The sequence below is a fragment of the Vidua macroura genome, chromosome 3 (assembly GCF_024509145.1).
Source record: "Vidua macroura isolate BioBank_ID:100142 chromosome 3, ASM2450914v1, whole genome shotgun sequence".
Classification (NCBI taxonomy): Eukaryota; Metazoa; Chordata; class Aves; order Passeriformes; family Viduidae; genus Vidua; species Vidua macroura.
The window spans coordinates 51,714,242-51,735,842 of record NC_071573.1 but is presented as its reverse complement, the minus strand read 5'-3'; the positions used below and the strand labels follow the sequence as shown (position 1 = coordinate 51,735,842).

The window sequence follows — 21,601 nt, the reverse complement described above, 5'->3', positions numbered from 1 at the left end:
AGTGCTCCCGGACCACGGCCGGAGCCGCCCGGGCCGGGCTGGGCGTGGCGCCAGCGCCATCGCGTGGCTGCGCCGCGCACTGCAAGCCGCGGAGGGGCCGCCTCCCTGCCAGGGAGTGGGGGATTATCCAGGTGTTCAGTCACGTTGCACATCTGTGCATCGGGAATGAGGGACGGGAAGAGAGCGGCTGGGAGCTGGGAGGCTGCAGCATTTTAGATGCAAATACTATTTTTTTTTTCATTTCTTGAAAATACTCCAGACGTTACAAAAATTACATATATATGATACTGACTTTTGATACTGTTACCCCTTAGGACTTGGCCTGTATGAGCCATTCCGAAAATGGTCTGTTGCATTCATGTTGTATGGCTCTCTCTAGAACTGTGCCAGATCTGGCTTTAGAATGAGATACTCTGGCCAGTAGCCATTCTCCTTTATGTATGCAGATAGAGAGCGGATTTCTGTGTATATGCCCATATCTGTAATTCATGAGTTTGTGGGGAAATGGACAATGGAACTGGATGTGACATACTTAGAACTGCTTGACACATTTTTTATTATGACTTTGCTTTTGCTGGCTTTAGACTTGAACCACTTTTTTCCTTGGTTGTTAATTAATAAAAAAGGTTTTGGTTTTCCCTCACTGTTTCTAAGAGATATTACTTCAGTAATTAGCACTCTTGAATATATTCTTTGGAGCAAGACAAGAAATCTAGTGGTATGTGCGTTAAGGGCAGGAAGAACAGTCCAAAGTTTTAAGTCATAGTTTTGTTTGAACATATACCCTATCTGTGTCTGAAAAGCCACCAAAACCAAATTTGGTTCTTAATTTCAAGTTTCTTCCATAATTCATACATACTGAGAAAAGCTGGCTAGGCGCTGACAGCAAACTGACTGCTCTGCACTGCATTCACAGTCTTAGCAGATCACTCCAAGCTAGGATAGAAGTCTTTCCATCCAGATCTTTGCAACTGATTTTTTTTTTCCAATTTAATTTGGGGTTTGGTAACAGTACAACCCCAGCACTGCAGTGTTTAAAGACATCCATAGGCAGCCAAAACCATAATGAAGGAAAATCTTTTCCCTGTAACAAATGCACACTAGTGTTCACATATAGACTTGCAGAGCATCCAAGCACCAAAATTATCTGCTGCCTACAGCACTAACACACAGTTAAATCTAGATGATGTTCCTGAAGTCATCATTTTCTCTCTTTGTTGTCTTCTGTGTCCATTCATTCTCAGGCTGAATGGACATTGGTATTACATTCTTATTCCAGAAAGACAGGTGGAGGCAGCAGCAGCTGCTGAAACTAACAGCTGGTACAGCTGCCTGCAGGGATATCAAGTGAGCTATGCATGAACTGCGCCACTTAGGGGAGAGACAGGATCTCTCCAAAGTCTTGGCACAGCCTATAGCAATGTCTGTTGCTGCCACCTACTCAGCTGATGGATCCTGCTTCTTTGTTTTCAGGGTTTTTTTAATTATTAATAGACTGTGATGCATGAACACATTTGAGCTTACCTTGGCAAAATCTCAAGGCTTTTAAGAAAATAAAGCTAAAGATCACATTAAGTAGAAATCTGTTTCACAAGGGGAATGGTCTGGATTGAACACATGCTTGTTAAAAATTAATATGGAGTTTTATAGCATGATGATTTTATATCTCTAAGAAGTCTGTTGACTTGTTTTAAACTTCTGCCAAAATACCATATTTAAAATCAGGCATTACACAATCCTTTTTAATTAATTCTTGCTCAGTCAGAAAAAAAAAAAAAAAAAGCAGCTGTACTACAGCTACTAGGCATCTACATTTCCTTAAGATTTCTAGTAATTTGAAAATGAGGCAGTAAAAGTCCAGTTTCCACATATTCCCAGTTCCATGGTTATATCTTTTTTTTTTTTTTTTTGTGTGTTGTCCCTGCACTTCACATCTAAATAGATAAACACTCCGCTCTTTCATTTGGAAAGATAACTTTCTTGTCAGGAAGTTGGTCTCTCCTTCATTTAGTTGAAAGTTGCAATGACAGAGCACCAACATAACTGAATTTTGTCTGTGCATCTTGAGCTGGAAAAGTTTTTTCGCTATTTATTTAATACTTGGATTAGGGAGGGGTTTTTTAAAAAATCATTTTATTGAGAATTGTTACACGTGGCTCCCTTTTCTCCATCTTCAGCAGCAGTGCATTGCTGTGTCCTTTTTTCTGAAGGAAAAGTACCAAACTACCCCTCTAATTCTCCAGAGACTGTCAAATCGTAAAATGAAACAAAACAACCCATATACTCTAGATGACATATTTTGAATCAGGTCCCCCAATTAACAGAAAAACAGCATGGAGTTTAAATCTTCATAGCACATTAGTCTGAGCAGTTGAATACTGACTCCAGAAAACCTGATTCACTGAATTTACTAAAGTGTTTTGAACATCAGTATTGCCAGTTTTAGTAGTTTCATTGTTCCAGATTTGCAGAAAAAGAGTAATAAACTTATCTTATACCTCCAATACCTGCATTAGTGCCTGTACAGTTCTGGTGGTGTTCTTACTCATGCTTTAGATTTAGATCACTTCTCCCTTTTCCCTATCTCTGCTTTAGCTTAAATTCATTGTCATCCTTCTAAACTGCATTTAATTAGAGGAGGTAAAAACTTTCATTTTTGTGTCATCCTCTTTTTGTGTGTGTGTTTCAAACTCAGATCCAAAAGGAAAGTCCTTGGCCGTAAAGATTCTGAAGACGACCGTACTCGCAACCATTCTCCGTCTCCCCCCGTAACTCCCACTGGTGCTTCTCCAAATTTAGCTACCCTCAAACAAGCTGGATCTATCCAGAGAAGCGTTCGCAAGAGCAGCACCAGCAATGACAACTTCAAAGCTCTGCTGCTGAAGAAAGGGAGTCGCTGTGACACCAGTTCCCGTATGTCCGCAGCAGAGATGTTGAAGAACACAGACCCGCGGTTCCACCGGACAAAGACAGACGCCCCCCCTGACCTTTCTGACAGCCCTGCCAGCTGCTCACCCAGCAAGAGCAAACGGGCCCAGGAAGAGTGGGCCAAGAGTGAGGGCCTGATGCCAAGGAGCATGTCCTTCTCTGGCACAAGGTACGGCCGGTCACGGACACCCCCGTCTGCTGCCAGCAGCAAGTACAGCGTCCGCAACCGCATCCAGAGCAGCCCCATGACTGTCATTAGTGAAGGAGATGGGGAAGTGGTGGAACAGTCTGAGGGCAGGGTCCGGAGGACTTCGGAAGAGCAGCATGAGGGGCAGCTTGATATGTTTAACAGTGATGAAATGGACATGAATGACTTCCCATATGCTGAGGAGGCAGGCTGCAAGGAGACCTTGGATCCAGCCCATGTAGACTTAATGACTCAACCAGGTGCTTCAAGGAAGTATCTAAACTCTTCAGCTGAAGAAAGTTAAAAGGCAGTGTGACAAAAGGCTTTGGATATTAATCTAGAAAATCACAGGGACTAGATTCCAGAAGAAAGCCCAGACCATGACAAGGTTACTTTGCTGAGAGCATTTATTCCACGAACTGCATGTGTATGTTTAAATGCTAAAGTGACAATGGTTCTGCATGGTTGGGTTGGGGTGGGGAGCACTTGCTTTGAATGAGTGGTCTGTGGCTTGAAGAATGTTAACAGTTGAATTTTTTGTGTAAAGCCTTAGAAGTCCTCTTGTGGGGTGGGGTGGGGAAGTTTTCTCAGAGTCTGTAGGGGTGTGAAGTTTTTCTTTTTCTTGAGACTGCAATTGTGCAAGCAAAATTTAGGAATAAGCCTGAAATGGGAAGGCTCCTGTGATACAAGCTGGACGTTTGGTTCAAAAGCGTTGTAGTGATGCAGCGTAGTGCATTCGTTAAGCAGAAGGAGGCACAATGAGGCACATTCACCTCTGAGAGAAGGTAGCAGGGTTGATGCTGGGGTTACATGGCTCCTTAGTGGGATATGGCCCAGCGTTCGATGAAGCGTGTCCTGCTCGAGCAATGAGCTACCAGGTTATGGATTGGTCCAAGGTACTGTACTTTTAATTCTTTTTCCTGAGGGAAAATGAACTGTGTAGTTAAGGTGGTAAAAGGGAGCTGATTTTATAACACACTACTAGCTGCTATGCAGCCACACACTTTCACTTGGTGAAACATACATTTCCAGGTGAATTGCTTCCTTGACTGGAGTACTCCCTTAGAGAATTATAACAGCTGGATGTGTGTGGAGGGTGCAAGCAGACACCAGGAAAGTGGGAGATGAATGAAGCAGTGTACTGCCAGAATTTGGAAGGGTTACTATAATTGTTTAGGAACAGTATTCTCCAATTTAGTGTTCCCACCAAAACACTCCAAACCATGTACCTGCTCACTCACTCCCCTCTCCTCTTACTTCTGTGGGTAGCTGGAGAGGAGAATTGGAGGCACAAAAGGTGAAGGTTGGGGGCTGATAAAAGAAAAATTTACTGGAAACAACAATGAAATAAGAAAATGGACAGTAACAGCAACAATACTTAGAGTGTGCACAAAAGAGATGAATGGCTCACAGGTGACTGCTCACCACACAGAGCCTGGTAATGTGTGACTTGCTGACCCTCTTCCTTGTTTTCAGCAGTGTTGTGAGGTGGTGTAGAATAACCTCTGTGTCCTGGCCACAGCCCCTCCTAGCTACTGCAGAAAATGAACCCTGTCCTGGCCGGAACCAGGACACTTGTGTTTCTGAATTAGAAAGAGAAATTTGACTTGCACTACAAAGCTGTAGGTGGAGCCCGTTTATCAAAACTGAAACTTGGGAATTGTGTTTTGCCGGAAATCTATCTTTCATTTGTCAAAATGGGGAGACTATTACTTATCATCACTTGAAATACAGATACTTGCTAACTTTTGGTTACCAAAGAATAAGTTACGGTTACTTTCCTTTTTGATTTGCCTGCAGTATTGCTCTTCTTTTTTAACCTTAATAATTTAGTGAGGTTCATTTTTATTGTATATTTTACAGATAATAAGAGCATTTAACGGTTTTCCAATTGTAAAGAAGACCATTAATTAAAACTGAAATATTGGCTGGAGTTTTTGGTTCTTGGTAGGAATGAAGCTTTTAATTTTTAATAAGAATTTTGCATCATTTGATGGCATGCGCAGTTTTTGTATTGTTTGTAAATATTGAAAGTTGTTAAAATATCTTTTGATCTCCTTACTGTAGAATTTTTACATTTTTAGATTGCTTTTAAGAAGAAAAAGCACTCTTTGTAGATTATTTATTTTAGAGAAATATGCTTGTAATCTCTTTCTTCAATCCTTTACGTGTTAGTTATGTAAATTTCAGGGGCCTTCGTTTAACTCTTCCCTTCACAAGAGGGGAATAGTGCTGAAAATGCTGTGACTTTGCTTCAATAAAGAAAAAGCCTGCCAGTTGCCATATTGTCTTTTGAGTCGATTAAAATCTCCTTCAAAAGATGATGCATATGGCAGCCCACTGAATGCCATCATCCATGCATCCAGCTACTAATTTCCAGTTTTCATTGCAAAATTTACTAATTCACTTTAGACACAACTAAAGTGTACTCACACATCCATCCCATTTTGGTATCTCAGTTCTGAGACTAAAAGAATTTAAATAATCCTAAGCTTTTTCCAATGTCATGTGAGTGTTTCTACTACTTCTCTCCTACTTGCAACCTGTCCCAGAAAACTAAAATTCTTGGAGAACCAGATTATAAGCAGAGTGAGAAGTGAAATGGACAAGTTGAATCTAGCTGCACTCAGTGGAGCAAGGGTGGTATTAACTGGTGCACAGCAAACTTTCTACCATTTTCATATGATAACTATATTGAAAGAACCATTGGATTTTTTTAAATGAAAATAAAACCTAATTGGATAAAGTAGATTGTTTTAGATATTGTTAATATTGAACTACATTCTGTTACAAAGAGGTAGCAGTGGCAGAATGTTTTGCGCTAAACATCTTGCCAATGTTGCTTTGGTCTGTCTTGCTCAGCTGATCTCATGAAACATGAAAGGACCAAGTCCTTTACACAGCAGGTACTGTCCCTTTGAAAGCCATGCTAAATGCTAGCCAGTCCTTGTGCCACCATCCTGACAGGATAGTGTGTCATAAATAATACTCAGGCTTTGTTTTATTGTTTACAGATGAACTCTTAAGATTAATCATCTAAGTGAGAAATGGATGCACTGGGCGAAATTGTAGCTCTGGTGCCCGCAGCTTCTGCAGCCATGTGCAGCCTTTTGCATCAAGTGCCTGTAGGGGGGAGCTTGCTCTTCCCTGGTGATGGCCAGCTGATGCTTTCAGCTGTTTTTATGGACTATGTGGGAAACTCTTGGGAAAAGCCTGGCTTAAATGCACTAGGTATGCAGTGCAGGTAGATGAGATTAAACTTGAATGTAGAACAGGCTGAATTTCCTCTCTGGCCACAGGTAGCATTGATGCTCCTCTAAAACCCACATCTGGTGAACTTGGTGAACTTGGGCTGAAGCTCAGGCTCTGGCTAACATTCAGAAGGCAGTGTTTATGCAGCCCTACTGATGTTGCTACAAGACTGCATTTTACACAGTACAAGGTGTAGTAAAATGCCTTAAGTGTGCTGAAATATGTTTAATGGTGCTTAGACCATTTACTTTGGTAGCTGATGTAACTTTCTTACAGAGGTGTCACCCTGTCATCTCCCCACAGGCAGAACTGGTTAATTATTTTGTCATGCTTACAACTTCAAAGTTACTCTCTTAGACAATAAGATTCCTCCATAGGGAGGTTTTGCAGTTGAGGTTTTATTGGTCTATAACTCTAGATTAAATTTAGCAATTTATGCCCTCCCTCTTCTAAAGACATCCAGAGCAGAAGGAGAGGAGGGCACATACACAAACTTGGTTGTGCTGAAGAAAAGAAGCAGACTTGTCATCCTGATGCTTAATGCATCATACTGTCACAGGGCTTGTTTGGAGTTTATAGCTGGTGTGCAGTTTGCCTCTAAAACAAGAATCTTTATTGAAGCTAGATGTGAGATTAATTTCTGGTTTCTGTTTTACTGGGAATGGTTTTCAGCTTCAGTCCTTTTCTAAATTCTGCCCTCTATTAACTCATTTCATGTTTCGTTCCTTTATGTTCAAAGTTCTGCTGTTAGATGTAGGCAGGCCCAATAACCCTGTGAATCAGAGCCCTCCAATTACTCTATTAATACATTCACAAGGTCCTGGGGCATTTACAAGTCTTCACTGCTATTTGTATGCTGGAAAGGAGAACTTATTACCTTAATTGAAATGATGGAGGTTATGCAAAGAACAATAGCTTGGTGAGAGGAGGTTTGGAATGCTACTGAATATCAGTTAAAAGATTTGGGAAAGAAGTAGATTTGGTGAAGACAGGATTTTGAGAAACCAGGACTGGGATGCTGGTTCCTGCATAAGGCTTGGCCTGAAAGAAAGCACTGGCAGAAAAGGTGAAGCAAAGAGATTACTCAGAAGTACAGTGAATGCACAGATTAAGGTATGAGGTGGGCAGGCTAGTGCAGATTCTAGATGATAAAGAAGTTCCAGCAAGTACAGAAGAGAGAAAAAGGCAAAGGAAAAATGGAATAGCCAGAGCAAGGAGGAAGAAAAATTGTAGCCTGTGTGTTTCAACCTAATTCAAAGGGTGTAGAAGGCTGAAGTCAGTCAAACATGGCGGGGGAAAAAAAAAACCAAAACCCCTAACAATTTAGAAGAGGAAAATGAGCAAAATTGGGTGAGCTTAGAGAAGCAGTAATAGGCTGGAGTGAGGACTGCTGTAGGAGACCTCAGGCAACACTGGGTAGGTGGCTCAAGCACAGCTCTTGGGAGGGTTCTATAGGACCACTCTGCCTGAAGTCTGGAAAGAATAAAGGGGATTGGGAAGATCAAAGCTCAGATTGATCTTGTCTAATTTCTACCAACACCTGTGCATCCAGTGCTTCCAATGTACTGGGTACAGGTCTCCAGACACTTGCATTGGGGTAACTTGCTAAACCTTCAGTCATTTCCTGAAGTAAAAGAGCCCATTCATGCATGCAGCACAGGAATTAATGTGTTAATACTACTGCAAGAAAATAGATCTTGTTAGGTATTTGGATACCACAAAGTTCTGGAAAAGTAATTTATAGCAGCAGTCACTGTTGAAACAAAGCTGTTGCCACAGTACATTTGAGTGATTCAAAATGATGCATTGTTTGCTTTTATAGGAGAGAATTAAAAGGATGGACTTCAATGGTAAAACAAAGTGTTAAAGTGGCAATGAGGAATCATTTTATGTCTTAGTTAAAATAACTTCAGTACTCACCAAAGGGAACACGATAGTTTTATAATGCCCTTGGTAGCTTTCTGAGTTCCCCCCTTGTACTTTATTATCTGAATAACTTTCAGAAGTGATTTCTTGCATGGTTAAGACTAGAAAAGTCTTCTGGCAGAATTGGTATCTTTCTTGGTTCTAAAGGGGTGTTATCAACTTAAATCAGAGCGCAGCAGTAAAATATTGCAACTACTCAGTGATGGATTGTGACTATGGCTATACTGATGTGAATTAATAAACAACAGAGTAAAATATAGAAATGTTTGATAAAGATGTGCTGTGTCATACATTGTCCTGAAAAACTGGGTAAAAGCCTTTATAGTGCTTCCCCAGCAGAATGTTGAGTACATTTTATGTTGCAAATTTAGCTCTTTGCAGTTGGGTTCTTTCACATAATGTGCAACCAACCTTTTAAGGGCCAATCAATGCTTCTCCCAACAATGCTAATGGAAAATGTCATTGATTTTTAGTAGGAAATTGTCTGTTAATAGAGAATCCAAATGTATTTGTATAAGCATGTGGGGAGGTATATAGAGAAGAAAGTCTAGTCCCAATGTACCTGAGTTGCTTCTGTCTGTAGTACACTGGTCTATTTGTGCACCAACCTTCAGAATTGTTAGCTGCTGAAGGGAAAAAAAAAAAAAAAAGAAGAAAATCTGTTAGGATGCATAAAGTAGCAGAAGTTTCTGCATTTTCACTACCTCTAGAAAAAAACAGTAAAAATTTTAAGTTTTGTGTTTAGATGGTAAAAACTAATTTGTGAGGAAAAAACACGTAATTTATGAAAACAAAAACCCCCAACAAAACAAAAACCTCCAAAAACCAAAAAAATTCCAAAACACCACAAGATTAAATCCTGGAAACAAGAAATACAAGAAACTAAATGAATTATCTGCTATCTGAAGAGGAATGTTGTTCATGTGCATCTTGGTTGTACACTAATTTAGTTTTCTTTTTTTAAAATATCTGTTCAGTGTACTTTTTCCAGAAGAAGTTACAGGCTATTTCTAACAGTCTCTCACACTGGGTTGCAGAAAATGGACACATACATTCCTGCCTTTGGAAGTTAAATTTGGAGAAAATCCCTGAATTCTAGGTCAGTTTAAAAGAGGTGAAAGAGCATTACAGTGACACAAGAATTCAGTGTCCAGGCAGCAGTTGAGAAGCTGCCTTAGTAAGAGATGGTCCCATCCTTTTTGCCTTAATCAGGGTGTTGTAATGTGCTGTGGAAATGGTGATTTTGCAAATTACTGTGCCAACCGGGAGCTGCAGCGTAGTCCAAAGGACTTAAAAAGCAAAGCCCAGGTTTATGTAGTCAGTACAGCAGTCACAGACTAGGGATTTCAATCTATTTACATTTTTATAGAGCCCTGATACAAAACAGAAGTGCATTTCAGAAAGGAGATCCTAAGGAAGATGGGTGCACAGGGAGCATGTGGCTGTGAGCAGAGGTTATGCAGAGTTTCACATAAGTCCAAGTTTGAGTCTAAGGTAGCTTAAATCCATTTGCAAGCCATGGATAGACAGTATCAAACCACAGGTGATCCCAAATGAGGTTGGCATATTCCCATGCACAGCACACTTGGATCATTTAGGGCAAAGATCAAACAAACTTAAATTCCACAGAAAGGTCTCTTGTGATGTGATACACAGGAAAAAAAGTTTATGTACCTCAATGTAATATTCAAGAGACAGCACAGAACATTAAGCCTGATTTCTCTATTTACTCACGCATTTTCTTGCAAAATTTGTCAGAATTTAAGATTGTGGCATGTAGAAACATGGAAAGTAGTTAATAGGTTATTTCTGAGTTTAAAAAAACCACGAGCAGTACTCTGGTTTTAGACTGTTAAGCACAACCCAAGGCAAGTGAGCTGTGTAACATAAAAGCTTTTTTTGAAGTGTAGCTGTGGGGTCCAGGACTGACTACAACAAATTAGTCATCAAATTAATGGGATGAGTTTCTTGTATGATGTGACAATCTCCTCTGAAACCATGTTGGATTTTGGGAACAAAGAATCTAAAAGATTACTTTCTGTGCCACAAACTTGCTCTCTCAAATGATCACCAAGGTCTGGGAAATTGTGACCTCTTTGAACTGGAATTCCATGTTAGAAATTATCTGAAACACTTGCTGAGAAAAGAGGGAAGAAAGCGTCTTGACAATAAACTGAAATGCCTTTCTCAAAAGTCATTCTGGTTGTTGTTCTTGTTTGTTGGACTTTTCCTTCTTTGGATAAACCAGATCTCATGTCAGCTATTAATTCTTGTAGAGTGCCTTAGCAGTACTCTTTCAACAGGTATTTCCTCATCCTGCTTGAAACATCTTGCTAGCATCAAGCTGTGATACTGGTATATCTTTTGGAAGGCCTGCCAAGAATAATAAATACTAAGGGAATCTGAGCTTGATTGTTCTTTATGCCTTAGTCTGTAGACCATGGACTTCCCAACATTCATCTGTCTAGGAAAATGCCATCAGGAGCAGCAACTCCTGCTTCTGTGCCGGTCCATGTGCGTACGTGACAGCACCGGGGCCTCCAGACTTGCTGGCTCTTCAGTTGGGACAAACAGCCAAAACCTTTTTGCTAAACTCTGGATCCAGAGAAGAGTTTCCTACTCCCACCTTTTCTAACGTGACCTGCCAACATTTCTTTCTAACATGCCTCTTAGTATGCCTGCTTCCCTTAATCCCAGCCCCAGATGCCACCTCTACATTCTGCTCCAGCAGAGCTCCAGAGACTGACGCTGACCTCCAAGCTCTCTCTGTGTCCCAATTCACACCCAGCTCCCACAAACAAGCTCAGCTCTGTCCTCAGCCACTCCAGCTCCTCCTTGCAGCCGCGAAAGGCCTGCAGGCAGCTACGGCACCACTCCACACCAGTAACAGTACAGGCAGGCTCTCGTGGTGACCACTCGTGGTGAGGGAATTGTCTCTGCCTTCAGCACCCAACATCGAGCTGTGGTTTGTGCCCATGCTGTGGGGGCCTCTCCCACAGTCTGTTAGCCTACACCTTACAAAAGTGTTGCCTAGAGTCTGTTTTACTGGGCTCTCCTCACCTGCAAACATACAGGTTTCCTAAATGCCTATGAAGAGAGGTGGCCCTTAGGATAGAAGACAGCGAATATTAAACAACTATTCAATGGCAAGATAAATTGGTAAGATAACTGGCTGCACACCTTGATCTGCATTTCTTAAGAGCCTGATGTCCTGAGAGACTCTACCTGAAAAGCAGAATTCCATCAAATAGGGCCTAATTGGTAACACTGGATATTAATCTTAAGTTTTACCTGGTAGTCTTCAATTCTGCCTTTTTGCAGTCTGTAACTCTGAGAAAATACTGAAATGTGGAATTCAGTTTGTTTCCTTCACATTTGCAAACTGTTCAAGTTCTTCCTTCCTCTCCCTAGCTCCTGCTGGCACAATGTTTTTACTGTGATATGAACAACTAATGTGGGATATTAGCAGAAGACTGGTGAGGAGGATTATAAACACGCTGAAGTGACTTGCAGCTGGGGTGTAGAAAAACACATACATCATACTAATTGTTGTTTAGCCTTGTGTGTTTGACAAGTAGAACATCTGTGTTTGGATAACATAAGCCTGTGAGAGACTTAGAGGCACCCTATCACACATGCTTGAGATTCCTGCTCTGCTTCAGGAAAGATCAAAGCAGAGTGGTAAAATCCCTGTGTGAATCCCTGATAAACAGGCAAGGACAGCAGGTTTGGTGATCCTCTAGCATGGGCCAAGCTCTGTGGTGCCTGTGTCCCACTTGTGTGCCTCTGCCTGGGTGCTGCTTTGGGGATCCCCTGGTCGGTGAGGTAAGGGAAATATATGTCATCTTTGTGTTTTTGTCATTCTTCCTGTGTCCTGCCTGTGCTGACTCACACAACCAAGTAGGGAAAATATGCAATTATAGAAAGTAATACATAATCTGATGGGACACAATCTACATAAATTGTGGCCTTGGTCAGATTTAAAAACAGAAAAATGTGAGGTTTTTGTGTGAGAATTGCCCCAGTGAATGCCTATTGTAGGAGGGTAATGACTATTGCTATACTACAGGCTAATTCAGACTAGGTTTTGTCTCTAGGCAGCACATGATTTAGTTGCTGAAAGTGAAAAATTAGTTCCCTAATGCAGGAAAGTAGGTAATTTATCCAAGTTTATTATTCTGGATATTGCCTTTGGATTATAGGGACACAAACCATTTGACAGCACCACACAAATTAATCCACACCTGGCAGACCCACACGTTTCTCCTCTTTCTTCAGCAAAGATATCCAATTCCAAGAGACTGATTCCATTATTCTGGTGTTTGAGTGGCATTAAGAGAAGACTGCAAAGGTGGATGCAGATTGGATGTGCACCAGACTCATTGGGGCACCATCAATATTGTCATTCCTTCAGAAGATCAGGTGAGTAAAAACAGCTCAATGGCACATAGAAACACAGGCAGATCAGCTAAAGAGCTTGGAGTTCGAAAAAGCATCTGTCTTGGTGGCTTGTTCAAAGTCTGCATTTGCTCCTTTAATTCCGCAAACAAATCTAACAATTTCATTGTTCTGCTGTAGTTCTGAGGGCAACAAAGTACAAACACCAGTTTTTCTGTACCTTTTTGACTTGTTGGATTCTCTGCTGCATCACAGAGGGCCCACTACAATATTTTCACCATACTTATGGAGCCTTTCTTCTACGTGGGTTTCCTCAGTGTCTTGCAAGAGATGAATACTACAGTCCTTCCCATAATGAGGTCACTGTTGTAGTCACTTTAATTGAAATGAGTTTCCATGAAACTGAGAGAAACTTTGTACTTTTGAAATTACCTGATTTCATACAGATTTCACAGAGAAACCATAACAGGGTGGAAAAGCCAGTAAGAGAAGACTCCGACCCCATGCAGGATAATCACATTATATTAGTGTTCTGAGGAAGCCTTGCTACCCAGCACACCCTTTTTCCTCAGCTACAAAGTAGGCTCCTTGTGACCCAAGGAAGTACATCTGAAAGATCCTTACTAATCCTGAACACTGTTTTGTAGCAAGCCTGTCAGGAATGGGGGCAGCTGTCTGCACTTTGCAGACCTGACAAAACAAATGTTCCTATCCCTAAGTGGTCTTTATTCAACTCAGTTGATTTCTCCTCACTGAGAACTGGGAAGCACTAAGTTTACTTACAGGTGGGCACAAGACAAGACCACAGCTCCCTGTGGGATTGGGAAGATTAGGTTGTAGCAGCCAAGTCAAAGTCTGAAGCAGCACTAGCGCCTAATTGAAACTAGTTGCATAATGATTGCTTAGGATTTCCTTTAAGTCCTGAGAACCCCTTGACTGCTCTGCAGAAAACAAGCCACAGGTGAATTCTGATAAGAAGTTAAAGCTAGTTTGTGAGGGAGCTTGGAAAAGCAGGATGAAAGAGGCAGGTGCAGTTAAAGATATCTGTAATGCTGCATCTTGTTTTCTCATGGTTTATCAACAGTTTGCTACAGGTACTTTTAAATACTTTTAAATTTGTTGAGTTACAAGATTTATTGATGTTTTATTGACTGTGACCTAGAACATAAGTAATTCCCTCTGTTGGAAGCATCCTTGCCTCCTTAATATCATACCAGGAAAAACTTCTTGTTCAGGGAGCTTTATCAAAGCTGAAGACAGCCTGTGTACAGAATAGAAAACAGCTATTTAAATCCTCTCAAAATGGTTGTAATCAAGTATGTAGGTCAAATGTTCAAGTTGCTTTATACAGTATAGAAATTGTCCTATCATTCTTTACTATTTGATACAAATTGCATTTAATCTGAAATGATAACTTTCCATGTGGTGTAAGCAGTTGGAACCAGAGGATGCAAAACTTCCAGGCCTCTTCAAGAGGAAGAAATTGGAAAGTAGAAGGAGATGTGTAAAATGCTTCTGGTGAACAGGCTGTGACTTTAAAGCCTTTGCTTTTCATTCTTGTCCTTAAGCTGACTGCTGTAAGGGCTGCTACTCCCCATTATCTTCTGTGCCCTTGATTGAACCAGCAGCTAGATTAAGGGTGCCCTGACTGGCAGATGTATGGAGGCTCTGGGTTAAAAGTGGGCAGCAGTAGATGTTATGCTTGCCAATTACCTCTCTCTGTGAGGCTCTAAATCCAGAACTGTGAATCTCGTTCTGGGTTGCTGCAGTTTTGTGTTTAATGAATTAAGGTAATCTGTGCTGATGGATCCTTGTGGCTGTGCAGCAACCTCCATAATTCAGCAGGTACTTGGTGAGCCTTTCTAGGAAACTGATGGGATATCCAGGCTCTTCCCTTGGAGTTGGAAATAGCACTCCTGATCCTCTTATGTACACTTCGCTCACTTTTTGCCATCTATAAGGCCTTGTACCTGCTCAGGCTGTTACCTCGTGAGGGTATCTGCCCACCACAGACACACCTTGAGGAAGGTGTGCAGGCAGGGGACACAGGAGCAAACAGTATTGGGGCTTGGAGGCCATCTCTCCCCTCTGTGCAGAGTGCCTAGGGAAGGAAACTGAGACAAAAATGGGTAAGTGCTTGTCTACTCTGAGCAGACTATCTGGTATTAAATATTTACAACTGTGCTGATTTGCCAGACACTTAATGGTTCAATACAGAGCTCTGTATTGGGGTCTCTGGATGCAGCTGCCACTTGGTTCAGCACTCCTGTGTTGTACTCCTGGTGCTCCTGGATGGCTTTGGCAGTTCCCTCTCATTTCCAGAAACTTGGAGGATGCAGGAGAACATCTCCTGGCAGCCTCCTTTGGAAGCCCTGGTGCCATTCAGGGCAGTTGATCCCAAACCAGCCCAAGGAGCCAGTCATTATTTAGCCACTGGCAGCTGTTTTGGGCAGGCATAAGCAGAAAGGGACCTTTGCTGTGTAGCTGTCACAAACCGGGAGCGAGGCTGTTGGGAGCTAATGACTGGGATTAAGAATAATACGTATTTTGCCAGAATGTATGGTTCAAAATAGTGTTAGCTGGAAAGATACCAGTTGGAGTAGTCTGTGTTGTTGGGTACTATTGTGGTAACTTATGAGAAGTACTAAAGAAAGGTGTACAACTTTAAAAAGGGCTGGTTCAGCACTGGGGACAAGGGACTGGGTGAACAGGAGTTGCTGGAAACTCTCTAAGGCCCATCAGCAGTGAAATCCAACCTCCCTTAGAGTAGCTGTCAGATGTTCTGCTGTCCAGTTTCAGCAAACAAGCTGAGTCCTGGAAAAATTGGGAATTTAATCTTGTTGTCTGTTAAACATGATGGCAAGCTACCTAATGGATAGAAGGCCTTGCCAAGCTCCCCTCTTCTGGTAGCTGGGAGTGGTGCCCAGCATAACTTGGGCCAGGGAAGCAGGTTGTCATTATAATGAAAAATTCTTTTCAGCTCTTTAAAAATCAGTATGATTGCTCTAAATGCAAGCCATTCTGGAAACCTTCTTTGTCTTCTAACAAAAGTAGAAAATGGTATTTATTAGAAGTTAATGCATTTAGTGTAAATATTTCCTGGCACTCAGTCCCAGCTAAAACAGAAAATCTGTTAATAAATGAAACTGGACAAACCAAATTCATAAATGCCTCCAACAACTCTGTGGTTAGTTGGTCGTTGGAGTGGGGATTTGGAAGGAGTCCAGAAAATATATAGGAGGTGATAATCTTTTGAAGTGATGTTAGCTAAAGAGAGCGAGCTGTTTGTGTGGAGCTCTCAGATATGGTATCCAGGCATGCTTCCTGCTCATAGTTTACCTTGCCTGCCATACCTACAATTTCTATTTACATTATTTAAAATAAGATATGCATAAGCTAGATAAAGAATAATAGATTAGAAAATAAGCCCTCTGACTTACAGGATGATCTGCAAAGCATAAAATGCAATAGTTCTTTCCTTGTGCTCTAGTTTATGTTAGGTTATGTTTTTAGACAAAGAAAGTACAATTTACTATGTGTCTCTTTTATAGAGTCTGCCATAATAACTGGCACACAGATCTAGATGTTACCAGTGTATTAACTTGCTACTTTTGTTATAAAAATATGCTGTAAGGGTCTAAAACTTCATTATTTTGTTTCCAGTAGGAATCTTACAGGGCAGGTTGAGACCACTCAACCTTTCCTTCTTACGGGCGGGAGTGGCAGGACTGGGGCTGCTGGAGAGATGCACAGAAGCACGGGAGAGGTGCAGGACCTCATGGTGGAGCGTGGCACCACTGGGCCCATTGATGCCAATGCCTCAGGTGTCACCTGTCATGCATCAGGGACACCATGCTCCTCTGTCATGTAGCACCATGCTTTTTCTCCAGGTGATGATTTCTGGTAATGCTGTGGAAAAGAACCACTGTGAAAGTCTCAGAATTGTGCTAGACAGGACTGTACTTGTGTGGCTTCTTCTGTCTCCAAACTAATGTCCTCTGTCTGCTTTGATCTTCCTGATGCAGCCAGACACTGAAGGGTTGTGCTAATGGATCTGCTTTTTTTTTTTTCCCCTTTCATTGCATGACAGCAGCATTTTTTAGTTCCTGATGGCCACAATGTTTTGCTGCTAGAAACCACTAGAAATCAGTCTTATATAGAAATATTTAGGTTCTGCATCATTAAGTGAAAAAGGGGTCAGTGTTAATTAAGATAGGGTTTATAAACAAGCTAATTCCCATCAAGTTTATTATTTTTTTTCTAAAACATAGGTGTATAGTCTTTCTGAAGAGCCTTAGGCCATACTAACATCTGAGAGTGTTGTCAACTGTGAGTTTTCCAAACTGGAGAAAAAGACAGAGAAAAAGTGCCATAGAACTGAAACACATGCTTAGTTTTTAATGGCGCTGTTTAAATTATTTGCCGTGTTGTTGGTACGCAAGCAGGGAAATGTGTTTGTAGAAATATGTTTGAATTTGTCTGGTTTACCTGCAGTGGAAACTGACTTTGTGCAAAGCATTTTATAATCACAAACAGATATTCCAGATTACTAGTAGAACATAACACATGGCACTTAGTTTTGCTCTCTAGAGCCATGGGTCAGTCTGTGGAGGTAGTTTTTCTTCCTGTGTCGTCTTTTATATAGTTGGCAGAAAATTAAAATTAAGCCAAAGGAGAGAAAAGTGAAAAATAGGAAGTCGGGGAGGAGAAAGCAGTTTTGTGAGAGGCTTATTTCTGGATGGGCATTTCTCTTACCTCTTTTCATCCTGATTTGTGATCTTTTTCACTTTCCTTTCAGGATAGTTGATGGTGTAGGGCAGGAAGAGTATGGCTTTGCTTCCTGTGCTTTGTGCTTGGAAGGCCACTAAAGGAATTCAGTTCACTAGTATTCAAAGAACTAAAAAGAAAATGCATTCAGTTCTCTCAGTTTGAACCTATAAAAAAAACAAAACAAGAAGCCAAAACACTATAAAATAAGATAGACCTATGAAGGTGCTTGACATGACTGGAGATGGTTGCCTGTCCATGCTCTCTTGCTTTAAAGTATTTATTTCTGCCACAGATAGAAATGTCTGAAAAGTTATAAGGTAAGCAATCAATAAAAAAAAAATAACATTCAAGAATAAAATAATGCTGACATTGTAGGGACAAATGAATATAGAAGGAGCTGGATATGATAAAATTATATTAATGGCACAACCTTTTAAAACTATGTTTGTGGTGAGGTAGGGGTTGGCCTCTTCTCCCAGGTAAAAAGTGACAAGAAGAGAGGGAAAATTGCACCAGAGAAGGTTTAAATTGGATATTAGGGAAAATTCACTAAAAAAAGTTATCAAGCCTTGAAACAGGCTGTCCAGGAAAGCATCTGTGTCACCATCCCTGGAAGTGTTCAAAAAATATGTAGATGTGTCATTTACGTGGTTTAGCAGTGAACATGGCAATGCTGGGCTTGAAGTTGGACTTGATGATCTTAGAGGCCTTTTCCAACCTCAATGATTCTATAATTTGGTTCTATGAAATTCTGAGTACTACAGTTATGATTGCTTCTTCTTCCTTAAACTTAATTTCTGACAGTAAGGTCTCATAGACATGATATTCCTGTGAATAATCAGAAGCAAAACTACTGATGGAGCCAAACTCACAGACAAGTTTGATTCTTTCATACCCTCAACAAGCATGAAAGGCATTGGCATTTTTCTACCTTTTTAATGGAAAGTTTGTGAAAGTGCAAGCATACATTTACACTGCTGTCAGCCTAGTCACGTATCTGAGAGTCTTCAATGAGGTTTTGCTTCTCCATCAACACCCAGGCGTCTGCAGCATTGATTGAATAGCTGTGTCAGCCTTGCTAGCCATACCACTGAGAATAGCAGGTTGTCTTTATTACAGAGGACACATTCCTTAGGCTCCACACTCACATGCCTTTCCTGTTCTGCAGAAGACCTCATTATCCAAGAGATGAATAGAACTGCTTTGTAATGAAAGTCATGGCATGACATGATTATTTACTAACAGACTGAAATTAAGAAATTTCATTATTAAAAATTCATAGCTGTTTCACTTATGACAGTTTTTGAGAGAGGAGTCAGTGAATAATTTATTTGCCATAAGCATTCAGCTTATCCTTATCTGATGTTTTTGTAAAATGTTTGTTCTTGAAATTTGTAAAAAAACTCCAGCAAACAACAATATAAAAAAACCCTCACCCAAATAAAATTACTCTCCTAACCAGAATAAGACTGCCCATTCACTTTCTCCTATTGATATAACCTACATTTGTAAGAGTTTTCACTACTGGAGCATATATAGTTCATGCCAGTGGAGTTTGTACTAGCAAAAGTAGTTGTGTATCTGTATTTGGAGGCTTTGCTCCCATAAGAACCCAAGTAAAATCCTTTAAAGTGTGGATTAAGTGAAGAGTTCTATTTTGGGAGCAGTTCTTTCTTGACCACTGTGATATTATTGAACTATCATAAAGATATACTGTCAGGGTTTGTTTGGTTTTCTTTTTTTCAAAATGCTTCCCACTTCAGTTGTGTTTCTAAATTTCTAGTCAAGATACCTGTTACAGGTGAGAATCTCTCTGAAGTGAAATGTATGCACTGAAATGCTTATTCTGCCTTCTCTAGACTTAAGGGTTACTTCATAACGCCCAGCAATGACAATTCTCTTTTGAAAAGCACATTTTATCATTGGCAAATACAAACCAATGAGTCACAAGTTAGTTTTAAGTTCAGCAAAGATCAGGTGCCAGATGCTCAATCTATGCAGAAGCATGCATCAATTTTATGTGAGCTGTTATTTGCGGAGATCCCACAGTGGTTGCAAAGAGCTGTGTCATCTTTTCTTTCTTTGGCTAAAATGAGACAGGCAGGGTATTCTATTAATACAAAACTACTGCAGTATTATTGGAGATACCTGCTGAATACTTTCAGTGGATATCTAGAAGAACTATTTTGTATAAATTACCTGTGTTCTTTTACATTAAATGTATTTTGATCAAGAATGTGCCATGTGTGCAAGATGTGTATTTGTCTTGGTCTGCAGAACAATGGACCCATGTCAGTGAGAGACTGGCAGCTCTCACAGGGAAGACAAGCACAGAGATTGCTCTCTAAGCTTGTGAAGCCCTCTTAATGAAAGGGCCTGTATTGTTCCATAGTTTCCTACTAAAAATAAAAAAGGGGCAGTGTATACATAATTAATCTCATCAGGGTTCCTTAGTATTTTCATAATAGAAAAATGAATTACAATTACCCTTCACATCAAGGTAAGTTCATCATTTGTATGTGCACTAGCAGATACAAGATTTAAACAAAAAAAAAAAGGGAAAAATAACCTTATGGCTATAAAGTACAATGCCAATGTTACAGTGATTTCTGGACGCACATGAAATCTCATAATATGAAATTTTCAAAGAAAGTGTAACTTTTAGGGCATAGGAACAGGAAAGGACACAGAGAAGAAATCTAATCCATTCTCTGCTCTAACCAGGAGCCTTCCTCATTCTGGACAGATCTTTGTCTACCTTCTCAGTGTGTCCAGAGATGGTGCTGCCACTGCTTCACTGCACTTTCAGACTACACTTTACTTTTGGAATTTTCTTTTCTGATTTAACCTTGCTTCAGTTTAAAATCACTTGCACCAGTTCACATTGGTGTAGGCATGAAGGGTCTCTATTTTACTGTGTTTGCTGTTACCTTTTATGTAACTGAAAGCTTAATGTCTCTCCTCAGTCTTTTTGTTTATGGTCCCAATTCCAACATCTTTTAGATGGGGTGCTCTAAAACTTTCAGATTACTGCAGCTAAAACAATGGAAAATCTTCCCATTGCACCTCTGGTTGCTCCTATTGTCAGGCACGAGTTCCTTTCAGGTCATGAGCTCTCTGCTTTGATGCACAAGGTGTTTGCCCAGAGGACCTGATAGCTGCTCCACAACCAGTAGCACCAACATCAGTAGCACAGTGGCTGCTGAGATGTGTGTCAGCACAGCCCGATGGGATCAGAGGCAGCTTCTAGGCAATGGGGATTTAATTTCAGTATGTTTGCTTAAGAAACAGTGTCTCTTTTTTTTTGGTGGGCCTTCTCTTTGGGGTGGAGATTTAAGACTAGAGATGCCGGTTATATTGAAACCTACTAGGGACAATTAGCGTATAAGACTAGAAAAATCTGTGTTGGAATGAGATAAGGGATACCAATTCCAGATGGAATAAAAAGCAGTTTTCTAGAAAGAAGAATTTAAGTCATGGCAGTGTTTCTGTTAATATGGATTTGAGCAAGTATCTGTTTTTAATTTTCTTTAGCAGTGCTAACAATCAGAAGCTATTTTCTAAAGCAGGATTTGAGAGTTGCCCAATAAAAACTGCATGAAACACAATCACTCTCTATATTCTTGCAGAGAATAGCAATTCTTAACTAGGTATAGAAGTGTATCAGTCTTGATCACAAGAAATACCAGTCAAAATTTTTCTTAACTAAGTTACTAAGGTAACTAGAGAGCAATTTAGAATGATGAGCCCAGAGGCTGAGTATCAGGCTCTACCCAAGTTAAGGGCAAACAAGAGATCGTGCTGAAGAACAGCATAACTCATTTCAGAACACAGTAGATCTCTTAAGATCTCTTAAGGCAAAATATATTCAACTTGGTATGACAATGTGTGAGTTTTCAAGCATATCTGTACAATTCTCCTGAAGTTAGTGGAATATACAAACACCAGAGGCAGAAGTGGTTTATCTTTGAACCTCAAACCTTAGCACTTTTCCAATTAAGTATGTTGTCTGGGGCTCTTGCATTTTTCCAGCTTTCCTTAGAAACAACTGCATGTATCAAATATTAAGGAAGTAAAGAAAATGTGAGGAGACAGTAGAATATGGTACTTTCAAACATGTTCAGGAACTGTTATATTGGG

The 21,601-nt window shown here is 40.5% G+C and overlaps 1 protein-coding gene across 1 annotated transcript in view; it reads left to right on the top strand.

Moving 5' to 3' along the window:
• The window catches only part of NHSL1 (NHS like 1), a 68,377-nt gene extending 62,054 nt beyond the window's left edge, over positions 1-6,323 (top strand). The window contains exon 8 of the mRNA XM_053973287.1: positions 2,696-6,323. Within this exon, the coding sequence (XP_053829262.1) occupies positions 2,696-3,419 (724 nt within the window). The 3' untranslated portion in view covers positions 3,420-6,323. The remainder of the gene's footprint in view (positions 1-2,695) is intronic.
• The last annotated feature ends 15,278 nt before the right edge of the window (positions 6,324-21,601 follow it).